Source organism: Rhinolophus sinicus, chromosome 1 (genome assembly GCF_057876585.1).
Source record: "Rhinolophus sinicus isolate RSI-liver-muscle chromosome 1, RSI-T2T, whole genome shotgun sequence".
Lineage (NCBI taxonomy): Eukaryota > Metazoa > Chordata > Mammalia > Chiroptera > Rhinolophidae > Rhinolophus > Rhinolophus sinicus.
The window spans coordinates 112,412,787-112,428,835 of NC_142501.1; the positions used below are offsets into that span (position 1 = coordinate 112,412,787).

The 16,049-nt window shown below is 40.8% G+C and overlaps 1 protein-coding gene across 1 annotated transcript in view; it reads right to left on the reverse strand.

The window, feature by feature from the left end:
* Positions 1-16,049, reverse strand: part of CCDC3 (coiled-coil domain containing 3) — an 84,269-nt gene that overhangs the window by 66,603 nt on the left and 1,617 nt on the right. The window contains exon 2 of the mRNA XM_019717470.3: positions 14,372-14,546. Coding sequence (XP_019573029.3) covers positions 14,372-14,546 — 175 coding nt within the window. The remainder of the gene's footprint in view (positions 1-14,371; positions 14,547-16,049) is intronic.

A 16,049-nucleotide genomic window follows, 5' to 3' on the forward strand; every position in this document is an offset into this window, starting at 1 on the left:
TGGTCTATCCATGCAATGGAATATTACTCAGCCATCATGCATGAAGTACCGATTCATATTAAAACAGGGATGAACCTTGAAAACATGCTAGGTGAAAGTAGCCAGACACAAAAGGCCACATAATATAAGATTTCATTTATATGAAATGTCCAGAATCGGCAAATCCACTAGGTTGCCAGGGGCTGGAGAGAGGGCAAGAATGTGAGTGACTAATAATTGGTGCTTTTCCTTTTGGCGGGAGGGATGAAAATGCTTTGGAAATAGATAATGATGCACATCTGTAAATATACCAAACATCACTGAATTGTGTACTTTAAAAGGTATGTGAATCATATCTCAATGAAAAAAATTTTAAACCACAATGGGATAGTACTACATGCCTATCAGAATGGCTAAAATAAAAAATAGTGATAATACCAAATGCTGGCCAGCAATGCAGAAAACTGGATCACTCATGCATTGTTGGTGGGAATGTAAATGATTTAGCCACTTTGGAAAATAGTTTGGAAGCTTCTTTTAAAATGAAAATGGACTTACTATATGTCCCAGCAATGACACTTTGGGCATTTACTGCAGAGAAATGAAAACTTACGTCACCACAAAAATAATGTATGAATATGCAGAGTAGCTTTATTCATAATAACTAATAACTAGAAACTACCCTAAGTCCTTCAGTGAGTGAATGGCTTAATAAATGATGGTACATCCATAATAGGAAATAGTACACAGCAATAAGAAGAAATACAACAACTTGGATCCACCTCAGGGAAATTATCCCGAGTGAAGAAGACAGTCTCAAAAAGTTACGTACTGTAAGGTTCTACTCATATAACACTTGAAATAACAAAATTCTAGAGAGAGAGAGAACAGGGTAGTGGCTGCCAGGGTGTAGAATGGGCCTGGGAGACAGTGTGGCTACGAAGGGGTAGCACGAGGGAGTTTGGGGTGGTGGGACAGTCCTGTATGCTGACTGTGGCGGTAGTGACAGGAAGCTACACATGTGACCAACTTGTCTAGAGTGATACCCAGGCACACAAAGCAGTGCGTGTATAACTGGTGACATCGGAATCAGCTCTGTGGACTTAATGTCATCACCTGGGCTTGCTACTGTACTGCAGTTAGACAGTAAGCTCACTGTAGGCGGCAGTGGGTGAGGGGCACCAACGACCGCTCGCCATTTCTCTGTAGCTGCCTGTGAATCTATATTTATTCCAAAATAAGAAGTTTTTAAAATGTAACTATATAGTGATAGCATTAGTCAATGTTGAAGAGGATTGACTGTTTCAACAAAACTCAAAAGTAAAGAAGAAATGACAGCTGTCATCGTACAGCCACAAACATCACCTCTCATATAGGAGGGAGTCCCCCTCTTACTGTGAATGCCCATACTGGAAAACAGGTCAGGAATGTCCATTGTGGACCCATCACTTGTGTGTCCTCATTTCCCTTCACTCCCCCGCATGCAGCTCTAGTGTCCCTAATGAACCGTCATTCTCGTCTCTGGGCCTTTGTTCTTGCTCTGCTCCCCTCAACCTTCCCACGTCCTTCCCATCTCTTAAGTCCCAGCAGCAGGATCCATCTTTCCAGGTCGGCTAATTGTATCTCTGCGAGTAGATACCGGAGTTCAGACACCAGGTCATCTTCTACTAATTCTCCACAATACAGGACACAGCGCTAAGAACATGGGGGGCGCTCAGAAATCCTTTCTGATGGAATAGAAGCTTGTCTGCCTTCAGATCTTTTATTCTCACTCTTGTGAGATATGTGATGAAGGAGAGTGGGTATGTATGCAGGTGTAAGAGCCACGACATAACATTTCACACGTAACCGGTACTTTGTCCTTTTAAATATGTCACCTCGGTTGTTTTTTCTTATGAGAGAACTATGAGTAAAACATAGATGTAATTAGACCCATTTTTCAGGGAAGGAAACTGAGTCAGAGTGGTTCAGTAAAATTTGAAGTCATGGTTGGTACTGAGTCAAGGTTGGAACCCAAGACTCAGTCAAAGGCCCTATCGAGATGCAAATTGCCACTTTACAACTTTATTTTTAAGGTTAATTATTAGTTAATTCAGATTTAAATCTTCCCAGAAGGAAGTATAACATTTTGCAACACAAAATGTAGTGTTTAGCCAATACTTTGGGGGAGGCAGAGGCCCTGTAGGAAAAGGACCCAGAACAAATGTCTTTAGAAAGTGGGGATAGAGGAGTGGATTGTGATCAAGGACAAACTGGGAGAACACAGGAAGCGTCCACTTCCAAATGTAGTGGAATCCACTCAGTTCTCCCAGCACCAACACTACGCCCTACACCAAGCCTCCCTTACTCAGATCGTACCACTCCATTCAATGGCTTCCCAAGGCACAAAGTCCTAAACTCCTTACACTTACTTAAAAGGCTCTGAAAGATCTGGCTCCTGCTCACCTCTCCAAACTCACCCGGTCCCATTCTTCCCCACCAACAATGCTGTGCATATCCTTCTCCAAAGGAGAAGCATGCCAAACAGGCTCTGCCTTGGCCAGTATCACCGACTTTTTCTTCTACCTGGAATGCTTTTCTGCCTGATCTTTGTTTGGCTGGCCCTGTGTCATTCAGCTTTCAGTGTGTTATCCCCTCAACCTATAGTAATCAGTTCCCCTCTATCATATAACCTTCTTTTAATTCTTTGAGAAACACCTATTGCTATATGACGTTTTTCTCATTGACTGATGTACTCGTAGTGATTGACGTGTCGACTGTCTCTCCCTCATCCCACTGCAATGTAAGCTCCAGGAGAAATGGAAGAGCTTTTCTCTCATTCTCTTTTGTATTCCCAGTGCCTGACACACAGTAGGAGTTCAATAAATACGTGTAGAATAAAAAGTATGAATGGAAGGAAGGGAGATGACAGGGGTGGAAGGAAAGAGGAAGGAAGGGAGAGAGAAAGAGGGGTGAAAAGGGGAAGAAAAGGAAGGGAGGGAAGGGGAGAAAGACAGAAAGAAAGGAAGGGAAGAAGGAAGGGAATGGAGGGAAGAGAGAAAAGGGGAAAAAAGGAGAGAAAGGGAGGAAGGAAGGAAGGAAAGAAGGGAGAAAGGAAGAGAGGAAAAAAAGAAGGAAAGAAGGCCTTCACCCTACCTACTTCACAGTTCTGGCTCTATCCGGCCAAACAAATGGCCTGGTAGTAACAATCAGAAAACAGGGTAATAGCCTTCACCTAAGGGGTAAATGAGTTGCATGATCCTCGTTACATCAAAAGCACTTTGAGAACAGTATATTGTGGGTCACCTACAAGGTCCAGATCAAGCCCCCCCTCTTCTCTGAGATCTTCCCGGACTACCCAAGGCCTCTCTGATACCTCCCTTCTCAGACTTTCCACAGCTTTAGTGCCCACACCACTCATGTGATATTTAATAATCCCCTTACTCACATCGGTATGAGTACCTACTACGTGAGGGGATCGTGCTAGATCCTTGGAACACAACAATGAATTAGAAGGAGTTCATATGGAATTTGCACCCTGGTTGGGGGACATAGATATTAAACCAATCTTTGCACAAACTATTACTAATTATTTTTGTGATAAGTGCCACAGAAAAAAGTGTGTGCTCCCAGCATAATTGAAGGACAAAACCAGACCAGCTGGGTAAAGGCAGGAAGGCAGGTAGGAAGTGGGTGGAAGAAGTAAGAGTTACTCTGTGAGCAGAAAGCGTGTCCAGTATGGGAGGCAGCAGACCAGTGAGCAGGCAAAACGGAGAACAAAATGGCATGGACCTGAAGTCAGGAGACCGCGGCTTCCCTTCCAGCGGTCACTGCCTGCCTACATTCCACTGGACTTACCAGGCCTCAGTTGACTCAACTACATATAAAGAACAGAATCAATGTTTAGTGTTAAAAAAAACAACCCAGAGAACTAAAATATAACCACTTGATTTCTCAGAGGTGAAACAATTTAATTTCGATGAACGAAAAATGTATTGAGCATGTACTAATTATGAGCACAAAGATCCATAAAGGTAAATGGATTTCCTTAAGATTAATGTGTGAGTGAAAGCAGTCCAGATTAGAATCCAGATCTGCTGAATCTCAGCTCTGGATTCATTCCAAAGGTATCCACAGCCCTCCACAATCTGATCCAACCCTAACTGTGCAACTTCCCGCTCTTCTCAATGCTAGAAGCCCAACGGCAGAAGTCATTCCAAGCTCATCGTTTCCTCCAGGTCTTCTGAAATTCCGAGCCCCGTGGTAAGGTCACACATGCCCCCTGCACAGCTCAGACTGTAAAACGGCCCCCATCCCTGAGCACTCGGCTCACATAACACCCCCTCCTCTACCATTCTCCCATCCCCGAGTTTGTCTGCTGCAGTGGTTCACAGTCTGCATATTTCTGGGGGGATCCCAGGATGCTTTCATGGGGGTCCATGAGATCAAAACTATTTTCAGAATAATACTAAAACCTCTTTTCCACTGTGTTGACATTTGCATTGTTGGTGCAAACTCAAAGGTGAGTATAACTACTGGCACCTGGCGCAGTGACACCAAATTATACTAACAGTCATGTTCTTCAGTGCTTGTGCGGGCAGACAAAGAAAAGGCAGTTCAACTGAAGAATGTCCCTGATGAAGCAGTAAAAGTCATTAAATCAATCCCAACCCTTGGGTACCCATGCTTTGAACACTCTGCAAAGGAATGAGAAGCACACAGAAAGCACCTCGGCTGCTTATCAAAGCACAATGGTAGAGTCAAGGAAAAGCACTATGAGACAGTTCTGAGCTGAACTAGTGGCTTTCTTTGTGAAACACTATTTTTACTTGAAAGAATGAATGACAGGTAAACTACAGTTATTCACATTTGTGTGTTTGATTGACATTTTCTTGAACATGGATAAAATGAGCCTGTCATGTCAAGGAAAACAACTAATAGTACTTGTTTCCAGTGGTAAAATTAAAGCTTTCAAGCGAAAATTAGAATTTTAGAAAACTTTCCACTGTGTGCTTGACATTTTTCCCAATGCTTAAAGCCGTTCCTGATTAGATCGACAGTGTATTAATGAATAGGATTTTTAAATACTGCATAATTAAAAGTCTCAGCATATGCAGGGTCTGTATAACTCTGCATTTTCCAAATGGTCAATTTATTATGTTACAAAATCATGCACGGGAAAAATAATCCATTCCAAGTGCAAGGGTCTGATGGATTTTCATGTAGGAATACAAAAAAGTTCATTGATGAGGTTTCAGATTCTGCACTGCAACTAACTTTTAAGAAACTATCACCTTTTGGAATATTGATGTGGTTATCAAAGAAGAATACAGGAAAAGAGACACTCAAATACCTGTTAAACTGAAGTTATGCTCCTCTACCCCTAAGGGGTCTCTTTGTTCTTCAACAAATAATCTGGTGAACTGGACTTTCTCAGCAAACTTCCAGTGATATTTTAAACCAAATACTACTAGGGCTTAATGGAAGATCTGAATAAATTGAGTTCCGATTTTCTTGATCCATTTGGGGCTCAAACCTCACTGTAAGAACTACAGATCATTTTTGCTTTTGATAATCAGAAATGAAACACTGTCCTTTTTCTCTCTGTAGTAGGTTCTACCCAAACTTGACCAGGTGTTCTTAATGGGCCAATCAAAAGGAAACACCAGCTTCCAGTGCCGGTCAAGAAGAAGGAAGCTGAACACAGTCTATGACTCCTACTGATTACAATTAAAACCTCTGCACATAATACAAAAAGCAACTATCTGGGGACTCTGAAAACTCCACAATTACAAGCAAAGGGACCTGAATCAAAGGGGATTATGGAACTGAATGATGGAGTTATGCAGAATAAAGGGAGATGTCTTTATTCCTATCCAGAAGAACCAGAAAGGAGGCCCCCGTGTACGGAGAGTATGGAGGCAGTCCTTGGTTGTCTTCCTTTTTCCTTCTCTTTTTTCTCACCCAGCCTTGCCCTAAGGCCAACCCTAGTTTCAGTCTGCACTGCCACAGTGGCACAGGCAAGAAACAGATAACCTGAATTGTTCTTTCTACTAAAGAAATTGAATTGTTTGCAGATGTCATGATCTTATAAGTATAAAACCATAAAGACTATACAAAATATTGTTATAACTAATACACAAATCCAGGAAAGTTGTAGAATACAAAAATCAACACACAAAAATCACTTACATTTCTTTACGTCATAGTATTGGAAGTTCAAGCCAGAGGAATTGGGCAAGAAAAATAAATAAAAGGCTTCCAAATCAGAAAGGAAGAAATAAATCTGTCTCTATTTGCAGATGACATGATATTATATATAGAAAACCCTAAAAATTACACACATACACACACACACATAAACCTGTTAGAAATCAAAAATGAGTTCAACAAAGTTGCAGGATACAAAATCAATATACAAAAATCAGTTGCATTTCTATATGCTAACAACAATCTATGAGAAAGAGAAAATAAGAAAGTAATCCTATTTAAAATTGCATCAAAAAGAATATAATACCCAGGACTAAATTTCACAAAGGAGATGAAAGACATATACATTGAAAATTATAACACGTTGATGAAAGAAATTTAAGAAGACAAAAATAAATGAAAAATATTCCACACTCAGGGATTAGAAGAATTAACATTGTTAAAATTCCCATACTACCCAAAGCAATCTAGAGAGTCAATGCAATCCCTATCAAACTTCCAATGGCGTTTTTCACAAAAATAGAACAAGCAATCCTAAAAAAAAGAACAAAAGACCCTGAATAACCAAAGCAATCTTAAAAATTAAGAATAAAACAGAGGCATCATGATTCCTCTATATTACAAAGCTACAATAATCAAAACAACATGGTATTGGCATAAAAAGAGACACACAGAACAATGGAAGAGAAAAGAGAGCCCAGAATCAAAACCACATATATGTGGAGAATTAATTTACAACAAAGTAGTCAAAAATATACAATGGGGAAAAAACAGTCTCTTCAACAAATGGTGTTGGGAAAACTGAACAGCCACTTGCAAAAGAATGAAACTGGACCACTATCTTAAATCATACACACCCAAAAATATCAACTCTAAATAGATTAAAGACTTCAACATAAGACCTGAAACAATAAAGTTCCTAGAAAAAAATCTGAGAGTGAGCTCCTTGACATCAGTCTTGACAATGATTTTTTTTTATTTGACACCAAATGTAAAATCAATAAAAGCAAAAATAAACAAGTGGGCTACATCAAACTAAAATGCTGCTGTGCAGCAAAGGAAACCATCAGCAAAATGAAAAGGCAACCCACAAGATGAGAAAAAAATATTTGCAAATCATGTATCTGGTAATGGGTTAATATCCAAAATATAAGAAACTCATATAATTCAATAGCAAAAAACAAAACAAAACCAAAAAAACAAAAAACACCAATTTAAAAATGGCAGATCTGAATAGACATTTTTCCAAAGAAGATATACAGATAGCCGTCTAATCATCAGGAAAATGCAAACCAAACCCACAGTGAGCTATCACCTCACACCTATTAGGATGCCTATTATTCAAAAAATAAAAGATAACATGGGGTGGCAAAGATGTGGAGAAAAGGGAACCCCTGTACACTGTTGATGGGAATGGAAATTGGTATAGCCACTATGGAAAACAGTATGGAGTGCCTCAAAAAATTTTAAAAGGAAAACAATAAGATCTAGCAATCCCTCTTCTGGATACATATCCAGAGGAAATAAAATCAGTACCTTGAACAGATATCTGCCCTCCCACGTTCATTGCATCATTATTCACAACAGCCAAGATACGGAAAAAACCTAAGTTTCCGTTGACAGATAAAGAAATTGTGGTATATAGACACAATGAAATACTATTCAGCCTTTTCAAAGAAGACGATCCTTCCATTTATAACATGGATGGACCTTTAGGGCATTATGCTAAGTGAAAGAAATCAGAAAAAGACAAATACCACATGATCTCACTTATATGTGGAATCTTAAAAAAAAGATACCACCACACACCCATTAGAATGTGTGTGTGTGTGTGTGTGTGTGTGTGTGTTTACCTAATACTAAATACCGATGAGGATGCAGACCTGGAGCTCTCATACATTGCTAATGTGAATGCAAAATGGTACAGCAAGTCTCAAAAACAGTTTTTGCAGTTTCTTATAAAGTTAAACATACACTTACCTTACAATTCAGCAAACCTACCCTAGGTATTTACCTGAGAAGCCAAAATTTATGTTCACACAAAAACCTATACGTGCATGTTTATAGAAGCTCCAGTAGCCTGAAACTCTCAGCTGGTGAATAGATAAATAAACCTGTGGTACACCCCTATAATGGAATATGTATTGGCAATTAAAGGGAATGAACTACTGACACACATGACATGGATGAATCACAAGCACATTCTGCTAAGTTTAAAAAAAAAAAGCCAAACTGAAAAATGCAACATACTGTATGATTGACTCCATTCATATGACATTCTGGAAAATGCAAATCGTGATTCAGAACAAAAGTGTGGTTCCCGGGAGTTGCGGTTGGGGAGGGTCTGACTATAAAAGAGCACAGATGAGGTTTTCTGCGGTGATGGAATTTCTGTGTTGTGGTTGTAGTTGTGAACATACAACTACATGCCTCTGTTAAAACCCATAACTGTCCATGTAAAAGAGTGAATTTTACTGTCTGTGGATTTTCAATATTAACTGAGAAAATGAGAGGGGAGGAGAGAAGGTAGGAAAAGGACAGAGAAGACCTTTGCTTAGGCCTCAGAGATCTCCAGATGAGAGACTGTTCGTTTTACAATTGTGTAAGATACCATAAAACGTGCACCAGATACACAACAGTAAACAAAACAGACATCCCAGCCCTGGAGTAGTTTAGTCCACTTGGGCAGACAGTGTCTGAAGAGTGGGAAAACAAGGACCGAGATGGTTTGAACAGGATGGCTGCCATCTTTAAATATAACAAAACCCCTCCCTCTCCAGTTCTGCCCCCTTCACCGGCAACCTTATATGTATTAAACCATTCACAGCCAAACTGCATGACGAAGTTGTCCACCCTCACTGTCTCCATGTCCTCTTGTCCACCCACACTCCTCACACCCTCAGTCTCCTCCCTCACTATATGGAAACTGTCCTCGTTCAGGCCACCAAAGTTGAGTGGTTTTTACTCCTCATCTTACTTGACTTCTGAACAGCTTTTCGCTCTGTCCATCACTCATTCTCCTGGAAACATGCTGTGCCATGGACTCTCCTAGTTTCCTTCTACCTCTGTCTGCTCCATCTTGACCAAGCATAGAATTCCATGAGTCTCAGCCAACCCAAGGTCCTCTGCTCTTCTTTCTCTATGCCCTCTCCCTTGGAAATCTCATTCAGATCCAGTTTTAACTGACATCTAATTATTGCTCAGACACAAAGGTATATTTTCCTCTGAGAGTTCTAAACTTATAAATCCAACTGCCTACCTATTCAAGGTCTCATGTGGATGGCTCGAAGACACCTCAACTCAGTAGGTCCAACACTAGTCTCATGAGTTCCCCTACCAAACCTGTCCTATTCACATTTCTTAGCATTGGTTCTGGCGTGCAGTGTACATGTTAGAAACACCGGAGTTCTCTTTGACCCCCCACCACCTTCTTTACCACCCAAATCTAAACCGTCATTAACACCTACTGACTTTATTTGCTAAATATTTCTCAACTTTGCCTACTTCACTCCACCCCACGCCTCCACCCTAGTCCAGCATCAATCTGGTAGCTTTATAACAACCCATACCTGCTCTCACCACATCACTTACATCCTCTCCAATCCAACTGGCTTTTTCAAAATGTAAATCTGATCTTATCCCTCCTTGTTTTCAAAACGTTCAAGGTTTCCCATTACTGTGAGGACAAAGCCCAAACTCTCTTCAGGATCTATCAGTCCCTGCATGGTCTGGTCCTGCCTAATGCTCTTGCCTCATCCTTCTCACTCACTCCCTTTGCTCCATTTCCTCAACAGCACTGTGTACCTTGCTACCACAGGGCCTTTGCACAGACTGTCCTTCTCTGGACTGCTCTCATCTCCCCATGATGCCTCTTCATCCAGCAGATCTTAGCTCCAGTATCAATGCAACACAGAAGGCTTTCTTTACCTCTAAGACTACTAAGACTCTGATTATTTCCTTTCTTTCCTTTGGAGCATTTTTTCCCATTCGGAATTATAAAGTCATTAATGTGGTCTTTTGATCATGTCAATCACCAACTCTAGGACTATAAGCTTTATGAGATCAGAGACTTTGTATTTTGCTAAACATTGAAACTCTAGTGTCTAACATAGTAGCTGCCTCACAGTAGTTACTCAGTAAATATATGCTCAAGACTGACTCAGCAATCCCACAAAATGAGGTATATATAATGTTGTACGTGTTCACACTCTTTGTAATAGCAATGTATTGGAAACAATCTAACTACCTATCAATAGGGGACTTGATTAAATATATAGTGACACATGCATACAATGGAATACTATGCAGCTATTCATGACAACTTTGTATGCATTGATATGGAAAAATCTTCAAGACATCCTTGTGAATAAAGCAAGGCAATAAAAGCACGCATAGTGTGCTGCCATTTGTGTCAAAGAAGAGGGTAAATAATACATTTGTATTATTTGTTGGATGAAAGTACTCACTGAATGTTTATAAGAAACTAACAATGGCAAGTACCTGTTTGGAGAGTGGGTGAGAGCTGGGTGGATAGGTGTCAGAGATGGGAGAGAAACTGCACTCACTACCACTTTATACTTCCAGATATGGGAACCCATGGGAATATGTTACCTATTTATAATTCAGTAGACACATTTTTAAGTGCCCCCTGCATGGAACACAATAAATTCCACTGAATGAATGAAAGCACACATGATGGCTTGCCTATCATCTGTTCCCATTTCTAACACATATCCCCATCACCTCCATTGCCACCACTTGGCCCCTCCCCTGGGAAGTAGCAGGGAGGTCTTTAAATTTAAAAAACTATGTCATTTTTAAAGTCATACTTTCAAACGATCAATTTACAATAATACACCCTTGTATCACCCTTTACAGTTTACGAAGTAATTTCAAACATGCTTTAATTAATTAGGTCCTTAACAACAACCTTAGATAGTTTATGTTATCTTTAGCCCCATTTTATAGATGAGAAAACTGATGCTGTGAGAAATTAAGGGCCCTGCCTAAGTTCATTCCTGTGGAAATGGCGGAGCCAATCTAGACCTTAGGATTACAAGTTTACATTCCGTTTAAAGCTGCTTCAAGAATAACTCCCATCATCCCTCCCAAGTCCAAAAATGGAAAAAAGAAAAAAAAAAAAAAAAAAAAGATGGCAGAAGGACTTTCACAAACTTTATTTCAATCCCATGACATTCTGTGACAGACTGATATGAGCATGGGTCAGTCTGGGTGTTGGTCCTAGGGGACCAAGAGGGGAAAATATCCAACTTCTGTTTTGACGGTTACACTCACCCAACAGGATAGAAAAGAAGGAAAAAAAATGTTGCTGGCTGGTGTAGAGAGAATTGTTCCAGTAAATCTGGTGGATGCTCCAAACTTGCCAGAGGCATCCCCCAAGGGCCTGTTAACACCATGACAGTGAACTGAGCAGTACTGAACACTTAGCAACACTGCTGACCTCCTGGCAACATTTGAAAGCAAGATTGTGTTTCTGCTCATTAAGGCATGGGTCGGACATCTGAAGATGGAACTAGAGAGTAGGAGCATTTTGCTGCTGAGGACGGGGTGAGTGGGGAGAATGTCAGCCTGGGTGTGTATTGCGGACATTTCCTTGCATAAGATTTTCTTCCTTTTCCATTTCATAACCTCCGAATTGACTCTAGATTTCCAGATTCATGGGGTCCTCCAAGACCAAGTGAGAACCATCAGTGAAGAGAATGAAATACGCCTCTCACCACCACAGTCTCAGAGCCACTGTTCACACTGACAGGAAGCTGAGAGCCACAGAATAAACAGTGTGAAGTCCGAGAACTCACCAATCTTGACCTCTAAGATATGACATGTGAGTGATACCGGAAAGGCGTGTAGCAGCAATGTCCGGGGCCATTTATAATGGTCTCAGAACATGCGAAGGATTCGTGTGTTCCGATTTTTCAAAGCATCCTCATACCTACTCCTCCTGCAATAAAAAGGGGACCGGAGCACCTCTTCTGATCCCTCCCATGATGACGACCACCATAGGAAAAATATAGACTGCTTCTGATATAACAGGATGTACTTATCTGAGTAGGATACACAATGTGATACGCCCCTTCCCACAGAAAAGGCGGAGAACTTTTAGCTTTTTTTCCTCCCCGAAGAAAGGAACAAGTAATTGTCAATAATTCTTCATCTACCCCTGAGATTGTCAATTCACAACCACTTTAATCACTCCAGAGTACATAAACATTTCTCAAGGAGCACCATAAAATGTAAATCATAAAGTTGACTCAAAAAGCAAATTTAATTTTAAACTCTATGCGAGCTAATTTAACGTAGCGCTAATGTGCTACCTTTCAAATTGGGCAAGGGATTAAAAATGGAAGGGGTTCAACAGGTGTTGAAAAGCACAAGGTACATCAGCTCTAACTTCTAAATTTGGCAACACAGGAGCTCAGGAGTCTGGAACAATTATTTTCCTCTCCTAAAACTCCTGAAGCTTCCTCAGAGCTGCACAGCACACGCTCCCTTCGGTATCTAAGCGGCCAGGGTGATTAGAGGGAAAGGGAAAGAATTCTCCCAATGAACATCTGACCACCAGAAACAGGACTGTTTTCACACTGAAACAATTCTCCATGGTCCCATTGTTCTGTTCTGTTTTGTTTTGTTTGTCAAATGATGGAAAATCTAATTCCAGGAAAATGCTTAACGGCATCATTACGTGACCATAGGGCTAATAAGTTATGTAGCTGAAGAGTTTGGAGGCTAAGCTACTAAGATATTTTTGGAATAATATCTGATCTCTTGATATAAATATATTGTTACCCAGGATCTAGGAGTATATACAAAGTTCCCACAAAACGGAGAACCAAAGGGCTGAGGCTAAAAGGATTTCATTTGGAACATGCTAAGGTGTGACTCAGGCTGGGGATACCCAGGCTCACACTTGCCAGATCTTGTTCAGTATGGAGTGGGGGCTGGTGCAGATTGGTGGGGGAAGCGCTTGGAACCGTGTTGGGAGCAAACTATAGGACAAATGTTCCGAAAATTCTGGCAAACCATGAAGGAGGGGTTAGAGGAGTCTAGATTGCTGTCAATAGGGTAGGCCTAAGGTGGAACCTCTTGATAAAATGTTAAGGAAATAAGAATAAACCATTTTCCTTAGTCAGACATACTTGTCCATCATGCAAACAGTATTTGGGCAAGAGCACGAAGAAGGCCTCCAGGTGCCTGGGAGCCCTGGGCAGAAGATACGGAAATTTGGAAGAGAACTATGCAGCTCCCCTAGGCCAACCCACCAGACGAGAGAAGAGCATTCGCCCAAACCCATCACATAAGGGTGGAAGGAAGCTGCCCAACACATGCAATTGCTCATTAACCCACAAAGGAGTCCTTGTTGCACGAGACAGCCATATCTACACAGCAGAACTCTCTCAGCAGTCTGTCACATTGCCCTAAAAATGTCTCAGACAAGGGCCTGGGAGTGGTGGAACGCCACCTGGATGCCCTGGTCCCACCGTCATCCCATCTCCACTGTGGCAATGCCACTGCTTTGGAAAAGTGACTTTCCTCAAAATTTCCCCCAACTCTGGCATCTGTCCCAGAATGGAAGATCCCTTTTACATTTTAGTCCCCCCAAATAATACTGACCCTCACATTCCACAACCAGCTTGGCCACCCTGTACCTCTACGTCTTAACAACCATATTTACGAATCATGGAAGTGTTAACTCTGATAATGTTTTCACTTCATTTCCTTGAGGACATTTTTCTTTCCTCTTAGAAAATTTCTTAGAGCGCCCTGCTATCAATCGCAACAACGATACTCCCGATGTGTCACGTGTGTAAAACGCTGACTCTGGCAAGCACTATGCTTTGCATATTTACATATTTTGCACAGTGAGGTCATACTACATCAGCTCTTTAATGTAGAAGCTACTATTGTCTCCATTATACAGAAGAAGAAACTGAGGCACAATGTGCCAACCTTCGTCTCATCTTATCCTTTCTCTTAGTGAGGAACCCTTTGCCAAATAGTAAGGCCATGGGAATCCAAAGTTTATGAGCAGTGTTTTTAACTGCTGGCAGGGAGGGAGAAGGAAGGTTAAGATGCTTTGTTCTGGGCTTTTGGAAGAGTATTCTTGACCCTTTGGTCACAAAACTCATACAAGAGGTAGCTATTCTATTATTTTGCTGCTGCACAGGGAATGGCCAATTCTTACCCTGTTATCTTCCTGGATCTCCCAGTCACTGGAGAAAGTTGCCAGTTGCTGCCCTTGGGAACAGTTCGAAAACTGGAAAAGGCTGGAAAACATCCTTCTGTTCTCTTGAGTGTCTGGAAAGATGGCATCTTGGAAATTGACTCCATGAGGCAAAAGGTTATAATTTTCATCCATCCTAATGGGAAAGAGAAAAAAAAAAAAAAAAGCAGAGATGTAGACTGGTCGGTCACCTATGGGGTGTGCCATCTTTAATTAAGAATCAGAGAAGACTGAGACGATCTTGCCAGTTATACAACAATGTCTCCTGTGTCTGTCATCAGAGTTACTGTTTCTAATTGTTTTTCTGTCTCACACTATGTGCATCTATCCTTAAGGTTTTCAAAGTGATGACTGCCTAAAAAGCGGGAAAGTTTGTGCTTGCATATCTGTCTATTTGTATATCTCCCAAGAGGACTTCCTTCTCATAGAGAGTGTTTCTCGCTTCTTGGTGAAAGAAGACCAATTGTAATGACCTGGGTTCAAATCTTCCCCTTGCTACTTACCTTCAATCTGACATGAAATGGATTTTTTTTTAATTCTCTAAGTTTCAGTATTCCAATCTGTAAAAAGAGGATAAAGGCACCTGACTTCTTGGTGGCAGTATAAGGGTTGCATTAAAAAATGTACATAAATAAAGTATTTGGCACAGAGTGAGTGCAGTATAAATGTTAGTTAACATTTTTATAGAGCCTAAATAGTCTGTTGGAAACAAAGAAGTCATGAAAAGGAAAAGGAGAGATGGACATTAAACTCCAGCTCACCAGGGAGTTTCCACTGCCTGTGACACTGACCAGAATCCGTTTCAGTGGGTCCTCGAAAAACAGAGGAGGAATGATTTGTATGCAGCTTTAACGCACTGAAGAACACAGCCCTGTGAAATGGAAATCTGTCAGACTACTGTTTGACTCTGTATTTCTGCCCTAACTTTTTATAAATATGTCACAGCAAAAGATGAAAGAGTTGGCTGACCACCACAGAGCCAGTGGACAAAATTGTATTTCGTGATAAAGTCAGGAAAAAACAACAACAGTGTCTACATAAACACTCTCGCTCTTTTTTCTTTGGAAAATAAAGTTTCATTGTTGAATAGTTTTATAGCTGGGTTCTCAGCATTTATCCTAAATAAAAACATGAGAACTCTGAGTCAAGTTTCTCTGTACAAGAAAGGTACAGTCTCAGTCCTTGCTAATTTTATTTAGAAACTATACTTTCCCAGCAATGAAAAAAATTGAACTGAAGCTAGCTAAACCACTCAAGCCAAAACAAAGCACATAATGCATTCTAAACTTAGATATTCTGGCTTCAATATGGAAAATGTGTTGCCATGGGCTTATGGACGCCCACTGGGGAACTTACTGCTTTCTTTCTCAGATAAATATGAAATCTCAAGTGCTCAAAGCAAATCTGCAGACCCAGGTCACAGTCATTCAAATATCCTTATTGCAACTTTACCCACTGGGCAGACTGGAACTATTACTAAGCACAGCTTGGATTAATTCACTATCTGGATATAGATGTGAGATTCCATTCTGATGTTGCTTGTAGTTGCTCTGTATCACTCTCCTATTTCAACTGCAGACAACCAATGCATTTAGGCTTCTACCTGCTGCTCTGTTTTACACTTCAGTAGAACACATTG